Source organism: Pristis pectinata, chromosome 2, assembly GCF_009764475.1.
Source record: "Pristis pectinata isolate sPriPec2 chromosome 2, sPriPec2.1.pri, whole genome shotgun sequence".
In the NCBI taxonomy this organism is placed as follows: Eukaryota; Metazoa; Chordata; class Chondrichthyes; order Rhinopristiformes; family Pristidae; genus Pristis; species Pristis pectinata.
In genome coordinates, this window is record NC_067406.1 from 98800758 (window position 1) to 98813789 (window position 13032).

Sequence of the window (13032 nt, forward strand, 5' to 3'; positions counted from 1 at the left end):
CAAACGGTATTCAAAGGAATTCAAAGAGGCCGAATGGAGTGATGAGTGCAGTTTTGGGGATGTCGTCAGGGTGGACCAGGATTTGGTGGTATCCCTGGATGAGGTCCACCTTGGAGAAGATGTGGGCCCTGCGTAGGTTTGCCGCGAAGTCCTGGATGTGAGGGACGGGGTAGCGGTCTGGGGTGGTGGCGTCATTCAGCCTGCGGTAGTCGCCGCAGGGCCTCCACCCACCGGTGGCTTTGGGGACCATGTGCATGGGGAGGCCCGGGGCAGTCTGACCTGTGAACGATCCCCAGCTCCTCCATACGGCAGAACTCTTCCTTTGCCAGGCGGAGCTTGTGTGGCAGTAGTCATCGTGCTCGGGCATGAAGGGGTGGCCCTGTGATAATGATGTGATGCCGCACCCCGTGTTTGGGCATCAAATTTGTAAACTGAGGTGCCAACACCAATGGGAACTCAGCTAGGAGCTTGGTGAATTTGTGGCCAGACAGAGAAATGGAGTCCAGGTGCGGGACTGGTAGGTTGGCTTCTCCCAGGGAGTAGGTTTGGAAAGTTCTGGAGTGCACTAGCCGCTTCCCTCGCAGGTTGACTAACAGGCTGTGGGCCCAAAGGAAATCGGCTCCCAGGAGTGGCTGGGCAATGGCGGCAAGGGTAAAGTTCCAGGTAAAACGGCTGTCGCCGAATTGTAATTGAACTGTACGGGTACCGAAAGTTCATATCGTTGTGCCGTTTGCAGCTTTGAGTGCAGGACCCTGTTGCCTGCTACAAGTGTTGTGGCTGGTTGGGAGCAAAACACTGACCTCTGCTCCAGTATCGACGAGGAAATGATGCCTGGACTGCTTGTCCCAAACAAGCTAGTATGTCATCCAAATAAACGTGTTGGTGGACAGCCACCATAGCCACCAGTGGCGGCTGGCCCTGGCGTTTCCCTGAAACTTGCAGGGTGGGTGGCATCGACTGGCCTCCGCGCCCCACCTCTGATGGTGGAAACACAGCTGGTTGCCAGTGTCGTCGTCTGTGTTTCTGGGGTGTGGTCGCTCGGTTGCTGGGACTGGTTTAGGTAGCCATCGGGCCCGCGGTCTGGCGATTTGGCCGACGGATGACCCGCTCTCGTGTTTGGCCTTCCACAGGACATCCACCTGGGTGGCTACTTCATGTGGGTTGCTGAAATCGGCGTCGGCCAACAGCAGGTGAATGTCATTGGGTAGTTGTTCGAGGAAGGCCTATTCAAACATCAGGCAGGGCTTGTGTCCCTCAGCCAAGGCCAGCATCTCATCCATTAGGGTCAATGGGGATCTGTCCCCCAGACCGTCGAGATGAAGCAGGCAGGTGGCGCGCTCGCGATGGGAGAGGCCAAAGGTGTGAATAAGAAGGTCTTTGAAAGCCAGGTACTTGCCTTCCTCCAGAGGAAACTGGATGAAGTCTCCGACCTGGGCGGCTGTCTCCTGGTCCAGGGACCTGACCACGTGGTAGTACCGTGTGGAGTTGGAGGTGATCTGCCGAAGTTGGAATTGTGCTTCGGCCTGGTTGAACCAGACGCAGGGTCGAAGCGTCCAAAAGGTGGGCAGCTTGAGCGCCACTGCGTTGGCTGCTGCGTTGTCGTCCATTGTGGGGGTCCAAAATCCGTTTGGACCATCGGGGTCACCAATGTAGCGGCTGCTACCGCGATGCAAAAGTAAGACACTAGTCGATGAGTTGCCAAACAAAAAACTGATTTTCCTGCCTTGTGTGGGCCTTTTAAGAGGAATGGTTCCCATCCACCGAAAACGGAAATGACGTATGCACTACGTCATCAAACTTTTCCCACGCGCAGGTTCTCCCCATCGCTCGGGGAAGACAAAGGCCCAGTGCCATCTTGGGCCTCGCCGCTCCAACAACACACGACCCAACTGCCGAGCCGGTTCGCTTGCTTGGACGGTGAGTCGCTACAACAGCACGATAACAGGCCCTTCTGGCCCAATGAGCTCATGCCGCCCAATTACACCCATGTTAACCTACTAACCTGTACGCCTTTGGAATGTGGGAGGAAACTGGAGCACCTGGAGGAAACCCACGCAGTCATGGGGAGAACATAGAAACTCCGTACAGACAGCAGTGAGAATTGAACCCCAATCGCTGGCACTGTAATAGTGTTACACTAACCGCTATGCTTTTTTTTCCAGTGAATGGTAGGGCTGTGGGGAGTGTTATGGAACAGAGGGACCTAGAAGTGCAAAAGTGCATAGTTTTCTGAAAGCAGAATCACAGGTAGATAGAGCAGTGAAGAAGGTGTTTGTCACGCTGGCCTTCATCAGTCAGAGCATTGAGTATAGCAGTTGGGGAATTACGTTGTAGTTATATAAGACTTTGGTGAAGTCTCACATATAGTTTTGGTCACCCTATTATCACAAATTCTACTCTGTCCAAGCCTTTCACACTATGGTTTGTCCAGTCAATACCAGGGAAGTTAAAATCTCCCACTAATACTACTCTATTATGTTTACAATTAGCTACAATCTCTCTACATATCTGCTCCTCCAACTCCCACTGATTATTGCGGGGCCTATAATCCAATCCAGAGTGACCATCCCCTTCTTGTTTCTAAGTTCTCCCCATACAGCCTCACTGGATGATCCCCCAAGAATATCATATTATATTTTGCTTTTATTTATGAAATATTCTTCAGGATTCTGAAAAACCTTTAACCAGAAATTGAGTCTCATCTAATTCTGATTTTTTGTTTTGCAGAGTGTGAAGGCTGTGGCTTGGAAATTAAAAATGGACAATCATTGGTAGCTCTAGACAAGCAGTGGCATCTGGGCTGCTTTAAGTGTCATACTTGTGGGAAAGCCCTATCTGCTGAATATATCTGCAAGTAAGTTCAGTTTGTTCCAAGGATGCAGGGATGAGGGGGTAGGTATCAGATTTTCTGGGATGCAAAACTAGGAGTGTGGGATCAGTCATCGATTTTCCCATCTTCCTAATTTTACTTTCCATTGACTTCAGTAGAAAGGAAAATGTCCCAGTGGTTAACAGGATAGAATCTATACCACCTGCTTTCCATTCTAGCCAAAGTTGAAAGTTGCTTCTAATCTCCCGAGTAATCACAAAATGAATTTTACTTTTAAATCACAAAACCCAAATTTTGACATTAATGAGGAGAAACTGCATATGGTTCTCCCACTGTAAATTTCCTCAGAGGTTGTTCGAATTCCTATAGCTGCATCACATAAGGACATACTTAGGTGCTTGTGCTTTATCTCCTGGAGTTTTGCCTAAGGCAGCTTGGAAAAATAGAATGAAATTAAGATGGCACTGCCCTTCAAGTTATTCTCCAGTATAAAGATGAAAAGAACAATTTCTTTTTGTGTGCATGAAGACACAAAACATTTCTAATGATGGAATTTTGAGTGGTAGGTCTTAGCTGTCTGGAAATAGAGTTTAATTTGAAATTCTGTGGAGCTGCTTCAGAGGATGATTAAACAAAATAATAGCTTGCTCTGCTTTGAGGCTGATATAGAATATATTTTTTGGAAGCTACAGGGAATAGAACCATGATACCTAAGAAAAAGTAGTAACCCCTACTATTAATCCCAGCATAGATGAGCATTTCATAAAATCTTTTAGGATAGTCATTAAGAGATCATAGATGCTTTTTATTCTCATATTTACAAGATTATAAACAAGAGGAATACCTTTTTCCAAAGAGATGGTTTTCAATAGTATGTGGGAAGAAATTGTGTTCTGGGTGTTTCATGAGTATTTCATTACTTTGGACCAGTCTTTTGCGATAAGTAAGTTTGGAACAAAATTATATTGGAGATAAAATTAAACTGTCATCAATGGAAAATTAAACTTTATTGTGTCATCCACCCCATCCATGATATCTAAATAAAGTATATCATGTACAGCAAATTTAATTGTATCATAACAATCTAAATGATTGAATAATCTTATAGTTGAATTAGTTTTAACTTTACTAATGAGCTGATAGAGAAATGAACCACAAATAAATTGTTTAATTTTAGACAAAACATCCTTCAATTAATATTATGACATGAAAGATAAAATTCTTGTGACTTGTTAATTATTTTAGCAAATTAGTAGGACGTTAACCATAATCATAAACAAACAACACCCTCTTTTGCACATCATTGTGCAGACTGGGAAAATAATTAAAAATGTAGTGACTGCAAATACTGAAGTGCTAATGATGAGTTGTCAGAGTCAGGATCAGAATTTAATATTTTTCCTGGAACCATGCTTACTGAATGTGATGATCAGTCTTTTTTCATTGTTGCCTGTCTGATGAAATGGATTGTTTTGAAGGGGAGCAATACCTGTGACTGCCACTAGTTTCGAAAAAGCAAACTGTATAAAAAAATCTACTTGCCCTATGTTTAAGCCAACATGAAAGTTAGCAACCATTTCTGTAAGCTTTAGAAAAATTAGCCACGATGTCAAAATCAAAAGATGCAGTGCATTCCGCCAATCACAGCAAAAACAATTTCTTTCAGTTTTTAGAACCTTATAAAATAAAAAATAAAGAGTTAATCTTAACATCTCTTATATGCATATTTTTGTTTATTCAACTCATGCCTCTTTCAAACTTCTTGAAGAATGGAAGCAGCAAACTGATTAAATCTGAACATTTTAGTGAGCATGCCTTTAAGGATTAACATTTTTGAACCCAAAAATAACACTTCTCTATTTAAATATCACACTTGATAGTTTGGTGGGACAGGGCATAAGGATTGAGATGGAGAAGGGAAGAAGGGATATAGAGACAGTTCCTCTGGTGTTTACTAAAAATAAAATCATAGACATTTTGGTTATCAAAGATATCATGGTGACAATTTTGTTGCACATGATACACTCTACAAATTTATTTACTCAGGGCATCAGAAGCAGGAAAAAAAAGATGCAGTTGAGTGAATCAGGTAGGGGAATTGATGATTTGAAAACTAAAAATTAGTGTAACACATAACCAAAGGTTTGATGTTGCAAATCTGAAACCTAAACAGGAACTATCCAGCAATAGATCAGACACAGTTAATGTTACATAATGAAATATGTTACATAATGAAATATAAACCTTTCAGTGGAATATTGCAAAATATTAATGGCTAGTAGATGTGACATCTATAATAGATTAAGATTAATAAATGAAGAGGATAGGTGCAATGGGTGACCTCAAGCCAGTGTGACTGATGAATGGCACAACTTTGGCATGGACTTAGAACTGAGCTACATGCACCACACTGAAAAAAATCATTTTACTGAAAAAACCCTATTGGGAGTAATTTTTGACAGTGATATGGGTGGTAAACTAAAGAAGTGGATGGCCCATGTTACTTAAACCACCCAAATTCATCCTGTAATTTTTGGATGATCTGCAGCACTAGATTACAGCCAGATGAAATTGAAAATCATCTTCATCATTTCCAGTTTTATTCACAAAATGAAAATCTGAGGATAATTCATTTCTGCCATCACTTTATTTCCCTCAATATGTCGACTAAAATGTTTGCTGAAGAGTTTTTAATGTATAGCAACAGCACAATAAAATTGTGCATTATTGCCTTACTCTCCAAATCTTTAAACTTTCCAGGTTTAGCAACTGAGCTTGGTACAGATTTTATGTGCTATCATTAAGGTAGGTTTTATTGCTAGCTGTATGTTCAGTACGTGACACACAGGCTTGGTTTTCAAATATAGGTTGTGTAATAAACATTCATTAGATTGTTGCAGCTGCATGTACAAGTGCTGAGGTCTGTCTGATCTTCAGAAGCTTCAAATGAGATAAAAGAAAAATGACTCATGAAAGGAATATTGATTGAGTAAAACAGTAATCCTGAGATTCAACTCAAACTCAATTCCAGTTTTCATCTGCAAGTATAATATAATTAGTGTGTGATGTACGCCATGTTAATAATAATGTTAGCTGAAAGTAAAGCTGGCAATCCATTATGTTTGATCTACCTTATGTTCTGGTGAATCCATTTCTAAAAGTAGACATCTTTATGTTCACTGTGCCATAAAACTTGATTTGCATTATTAGTCCAACAAATAAACAAGGGGCTGGAATTTTTATAAGTTTAGGGACTCACTTCTGTTACAAATAAAGTGACAACTCTGAGTTTATGTGAAACATTTTATGCCATTTGTGTTGCATAATTTTCATTTAGTAAACAGAAAATATCTAAAGAATAGTGGTAATTCAGTGGGTGGGGCCAAAGAGCTAATTTCATGATTGTTGTTGCACATTTGAACTGTAACCATTGGCTCCTGATATATACTCATGCACAAATAAATTTTTGCTTTCCTCTTAAAATAAAACGCACCTACATAAACTTCGGCAGAAATTATGACCATCGATATCAGCTCCAAAATAATAAAGTCCTCAGTTGATAGTCTAGTGATTTGGTGTCACACAAGTGTACACTTTGTTCAAGAAGTATAATTTGTTACACACATATGGTAATTTTCCATATATAAAAAGTCTGAGTTGTTGGTTTTGAGCAGATCTCCTCTGATAATAAATCAGATGTCACCTAAAAAGTAAGACCTCCGTCCTCCAATTGTTAGTTTTAAGAACTTTTCTTCAACATATTCAGTAAGGATCAGCAATAATTTATTTAGCATGTTGAAAAGGGGAAATCATTGCCCAGCATGGCTAAGGTGTGGGTTTGTGGGGTTGCATTTTACCACTTGTCTGAATTACTCTCTTTATCTGCTTAATACAAATGCCATAATTGCAGCTGAAAAATATAACAAAATACTCCTTTTGCAGAGATGGGAATCCTTACTGTGAGGCTGATTATCATTCCCAGTTTGGAATCAAATGTGAACGCTGTACAAAATTTATTACTGGCAGAGTATTGGAGGTAAGAATTAAGGGATCTGCTTATTTTTTTATTTTACTGTTTTAAATTTTACTCCCTTTTTCTGTTTTGTTCTTTTTCTTCCCTCCTCTTCTGAATACACAGGCCTGGATTTTTTTTCATAGAACAATACAGGCCCTTCGGCCCACCATGTTGTGCTGACCTTTAAACCACACCTAAGACTATCTAACCCCTTCCTCCCACATATCCCCATATTTTAAATTCCTCCATATGCTTATCTAACAATCTTGAACTCTACCAATGTACCTGCCTCCACCACCGCCCCAGACAGCGCATTCCATGCACAAACCACTCTCTGGGTGAAAACACTCCCTCTGATATCTCCCTTGAACTTCCCACTCATTACTTTAAAGCTATGCCCTCTTGTATTGAGCATTGGTGCCCTGGAAAAGAGGCACTGGCTGTCCACTCTATCTATTCCTCTTAATATTTTGTACACCTCTATCATGTCTCCCCTCATCCTCCTTCACTCCAAAGAGTAAAGCTCTAGCTCCCTTAGTCTCTCCTCATAATCCATACTCTCCAAACCAGGCAACATCCTGGTAAGTCTCCTTTACACCCTTTCCAACACTTCCACATCCTTCCTATAATGAGGCGACCAGAACTGGACACAGTACTCTAAGTGTGGTCTGACCAGAGTTTTGTAGAGCTGCATCATTACCTTGCGGCTCTTAAACTCGATCCCATGACTTATGAAAGCTAACATCCATAAGCTTTCTCAACTACCCTATCCACCTGTGAGGCAACTTTCAGTGATCTGTGGATATGAACCCCCAGATCCCTCTGCTCCTCCACACTACCCAGAATCCTGCCATTAACCTTGTACTCCACCTTGGAGTTTGTCCTTCCAAAGTGTACCACCTCACACTTCTCCAGATTGAACTCCATCTGCCACTTGTCAGCCCAGCTCTGCATCCTATCAATATCCCTCTGCAATCTTCAACAGTCCTCCACACTATCCGCTTTATGTTGTCTGCAAACTTTCCAACCCACCATTCTACCCCCTCATCCAAGTCATTAATAAATATCACAAAAAGTAGAGGTCCCAGAACCAATCCTTGTGGGACACCACTAGTCACAACCCTCCAATCTGAATGCACTCCCTCTACCACAACCCTCTGCTTTCTACAGGCAAGCCAGTTCTGAATCCACACAGCCAAGCCTCCCTGGATCCCATGCCCTCTGACCTTCTGAAGAAGCCTACCATGTGAAAGATATATTCAGATGTACAAAATGGAATAGGAAAGATTTGAACTGGAGATTAGTCTTCATCTTTCCACTCGAGGTTAAGATAGTGGGAGTAGATGCCACTCAAGTACTGCAGCTGAACACAATTATATCTAATACTGGATGGTCCTTTTTGGGGGAAAGTAGAACCAAGGAAATTCAAATCTCTTGGCTTTTTCTTAATTTACAGAAATGGCTTTGGTACTTCCCAACCATGTCAAAATGACAAGTTTATCTTCACAGCTCAATTCTCTCAGGCCATGGTTGTCCTTGTTACCCTTCTCAACAGTCACACTGAAATATTTGGTGTCCTCCCTTAACATGGCTCAAACTCTTTTAGGGGGTGTGTTCCGTTTTAAAATTGGCCAGCTTCCTTCCCGGTATCACTTGCAGCATCGACATGTCTGGGATTTCACAAATGTCTGATCATTGTTAACAATGACTTATGGGAAAAACACAGGTTCTCTGTTTGTGGAGTCCTTTTAAGAGGACTTATGCTCAGCTGCCCATTCACTCGTCAGACAATGTGCCATGTGTCAAGACTGATTAGTGTCTCTCTCATCTACTAGTAGCCTGGCCAGATTAGAAGTGCCCTTGTCACTCAAGAAGTGTTCAATGAAAATAAAAGGAACATGCCTCTTAATTTCCACTGTGATTTTTTCCCTGTGCTTTATGCTAAGTAACATAGATTAATTCCTGGAGACTCAACATTTGACTTTGAGAGTTGCTGCCTCTTCTGTCATCAAGATGGTGCCTTTATTATTTGTTCTGACAGGAAACTAACTCATAGATAATGGGTTGATTTTGCTACTATTTTCCATTTTTGGATTAGCATCTCTAATGAGGGCCCAAAATAGTTCATAAAAGTTTTTGGCTTAATCTACTAAAATTAGCTTACTTAGTTTATCAAAAGGGCAGCATAATAGAGCTAGTACAGCTGCTAGCTCACAGCACCATAGACATGGGCTCAGTCCTCATCTTGAATTCTGTTTTGTGGAGTTTTCCCACGTTCTGTGACTGCATGGGTTTCCTTTGGGTGCTCTGGTTTCCTCTCACATCCCAAAATGTGTTGATACATTAATTAGCCACTGTAAATTTCCCCTAGTTTGCAGGTGAGTGGGGGGGGGGGGGGGGGGGGGGGGAGGGGGGGAGTTGATGAGAAAATTGGGATTAATGTAGGATTAGTGTAAATGGGTGGTTGATGGTCAGTGTGGACGATCAGCCGAAGGATCTGTTTCTGTGCTGTCTCTCTCTATAACTATAAAAATCACTCAAAAGCCCTTATTGAATTTGGTATCCAAGATTACACACACTGATGCAGAGCTTAGTAGATCCAATAAAGCTCTACAATTAGAGCAGAAAACCATATGATTGTATTCCATTGCTTCACCAAGAAAATAGATGTACATGTCTTTTGGACACTTTCCAATGCACCATTTGTCTTAGCACTGCTTGACAATCTATAATTTAGTTTCCAAAATAATTGAGAGACAGTACCACATTTAATATTGACCTATTCCAACTCCAATACTTCTGAGCATTTTATGTCAGGCATGGCTTCACATTCAAATTTTACTTAAATCTTCAGTATTTTCAGTTGAGAATAATTAAGAATCCTAACAACTTTTTTTCTTCTTGTCCCGAGCTTCAGTGAAGATTCCTACATTTCCTTACAATACAGAATGGGGCCATTCAGCCTGTCAAGTCTGTATCAGCCCCCCTGGTATACACAGTCCCATTCCCCCACTTACTTCTCTGCAACCTATTCTCTCTCTCGTGTTCATCAGCTCCCTCTGAATCTCCTGCCACCCATCTAAACCAGGGGCAATTTACAGTAACCAACTAACCTACCGATATCTTTGGGGTGTGGAAGGAAAGCACAACCCCCATAGGAAACCCCAAATGATCACAAGGAGATCATTCGAACTCCACAGAGCACTGGAGGTCAGGATCAAACCCCAGATGTTGCAGCTGTGCAGCAGCAACACCAACTGCTGTACCACTGTGCTGCCCATAATAGTATTTCGCTAAATAGAGCAGCAGCTACTTTGATTCACTGGTCTATGTTCAGTTAACTGATCTTGTATATCAAGTTGTGCACTAAGAGAGAAGATCACTTGAAGTTTCCATTCCTGATCATTGTCCAGAGTTCTGCTAGAAAGTGGCATGTCTGCATATTGAGTGAGGACAGGGTATGATTTGGTGTGTTGCCTTCCTGTAATAGTCATTATCCCATGAATACCTTAAGAACCCTTCCCAATACACCACCATACTTCAACCAATCACAGGTCCCACTTTGCTCGGCCTCCATTCCAGCCCACCAATCTTCTCCACCTTGGCATCTCTACACTAGTGCAGCATGCAAAGGACCAACTTGAGAGACCGATTAATGACCAATGTAAGACAAATTTGAGTTTTGGTATCTTCTGGTATCAGCTAGGGGCTTGTAGTGTGATATTGGTTGGAATAATAGTGAAGAGTATGTGGCAACCCAGTTTGGGTGATTGATGCCTGGGAGAAGGGTCAAAAGTTTGCTTGAGGACAGATATGGGTCATGAACTGGAGAGGCAAATTTCAAGCCAACTCAGTGAGGAAGGAGTTGAGTTTCCAGGTCCAGAATGTAAATGCAAAATGCGGTCTCTTTAAATCACAGACCAAAATAGTGAATCTGCAAAATCTTTTTCACTAACATCTGGGAAATGTACCAAAACAGATTTGTCTCATGTCAAGCAATTGTCTGACATGGTTATACTCACAAATTCATACATTTCAGTCAACATCCCAGACTCTTCCATTGATATCCTCCTGTCCACTTGGAGGACAGACTGATCAGAAGTGTTTTAAACCAACAATGCCAGAAGATAGTGCCCCAGGACTCAGACACTTTTACATATGGGAAACAAGTCTCCTGTTTTATTCCCTTCCTTCAGCTAAACTTTCAGTACTCCATGTTGAAGGTGGCAATGAGGATAGCAAGGGCACCAAGAGGACTCTGGGGTAGTAGATTCAAGGACCATTACAAGGGAGCTCAGTGTCACACCACTAACTGAACTTTGTGTATCTTGCGGGGCATGATTGCTTGTCTGAGCCTGCCGCAGATGCTGAACCAACTTGAAAACTAACACACCTTGTAGTCATACTTTGCACAAAGGATGACATTTGTGATTATTGGTGCCAATCATCCCAGCCCTGGGGTACCATTGCAGCAATTTCTTAGGATAGTTATTAGCCGCATCATCAATTACCTTCTCTCAGCCATAAGGTCAAAAGTAGGTGACTGATAATTGGGATATTCAATTTCATTTGCTGCAACTCACATAAGGAACCAATCTGTGCACATGTGCAACATGATCAAGATGGCGTTCAGGCATGGGCCAATAAGAAGTGACATTCACTCCATTCAAGTGCCAGGCAATGATAATCTCCAAAAAGGAAATCTTAAGTACCTCACATCCACAACCGCCACTTCACTTTTAACAGCATTACCATCACCAATCCCAAAACATCAATTCTGGGTCACCACTGACCAGAAATTTAACTGGATTAGACACATAATTACACTTAAACAAGATCTGTCAGAGGCAATGTATTCTCCAGTGTGTGACTGACCTCCAAGGCCATCATTCACAAAGCAAAAGTCTGGAGTGTCACTGTATACCCTCCACTTGCTTGGATGAGCTTGACACTATCTATCTAGAACTTGTAAACCCACTTGGTTACTCCATTAGCTACTGGCAGCTTGGGAAGTGCTGTTGAAGATGTCATTCTGGGTACAGCTCACAGAATGACATCTTTAACAGCACTTCCCAAGCTTAAGACTTTTGCCATCTAGAAGGACCAGGGCAATAGGCACAGTGAAAACTTCAGTTGCCTGATGCTGAGCCCCCCGTCAGGCCTTTTCCTACTTTTTCTAAGTATCTCTGATTATTAGAGTAAATTAAGAACAGTTTAAATATATTTAATTTTTTTTATAAATATTTCTTAAAAGGATGAATAGATTTATTGATAAATGAATATAAACTAAAATATTAATATTAATTTAGAGAAAGGAAACAAGTCATTTAGCTTCACTGACCCTTTTAATGAGGGTTGGCAACCCCATTCAAATAAAGGGTCCATGCTGTGTGCACTGCTGAATTCAGCAGCAGAGCAGGTGGTTAGATGCACCACCTTCTGGCCTCTAATGGATTTTGCACTGCATTATTAGGACATGAAAGTCTGAAATGCATTGATAAGTATATTGTAGCTAGCTGCTTGTTTAATACACAGTTGACAGCTAAAAAACAGTGCAATCCAACCCAGTAAGTCTCTGAATCCAAAGTTTTTTTTAAACTTTGTTAATCCTTCTGCAGAAACTGTTAAGCCTACAATATAATCAGTTGATTGAAGACCTGAATGTTTTAGACCTCTGCTGACAGTAGCAACAAACTTTATGGAGTGTAATTAATGGCAAGAATTCATAATTTCAACTGCCCTTTCTGTGAACCTCAGTTACAACAGCATGCTTGATTTACAAACAGATACAAGAATAGTCAAAATCAAATAGTAGATCATAGCTAATGCTTCTTGGTGGAAAGTTAGCATACACTTTCAGAATTTATTCTTCTTAGATTTTCTTTAGCAGGTTGCAAAATCACTTGTCAGCTCTTTCAAAAATTACTTGTATTCATGTGAATTGGCAGATTGTGCGCTAAGGTAGTTCAATCCTTTTGAGATATGAAAGCAACTATACAAGATATTTAATATTCATGTATTTTCTTAGTGTTAATTTCTAAATACTCCACACTGATGAATCATACTCAGTAAAGAAGTGTTCTAGAAATAAAATGCTCTTTGGGGTTTGATGTCTCCATACAGTTAGTTCCTGCCCCCAGTCTTGTTTGCTTAACTGAGCAGAGGCCGATTAGCAAAGTCAGAGGGC

At 41.4% G+C, this 13032-nt stretch overlaps 1 protein-coding gene across 1 annotated transcript in view; it reads left to right on the forward strand.

Moving 5' to 3' along the window:
- The window catches only part of ablim2 (actin binding LIM protein family, member 2), a 257969-nt gene that overhangs the window by 117281 nt on the left and 127656 nt on the right, over positions 1 to 13032 (forward strand). Inside the window, exons 5-6 of the mRNA XM_052036314.1 lie at positions 2728 to 2854; positions 6773 to 6866. Coding sequence (XP_051892274.1) covers positions 2728 to 2854; positions 6773 to 6866 — 221 coding nt within the window. The remainder of the gene's footprint in view (positions 1 to 2727; positions 2855 to 6772; positions 6867 to 13032) is intronic.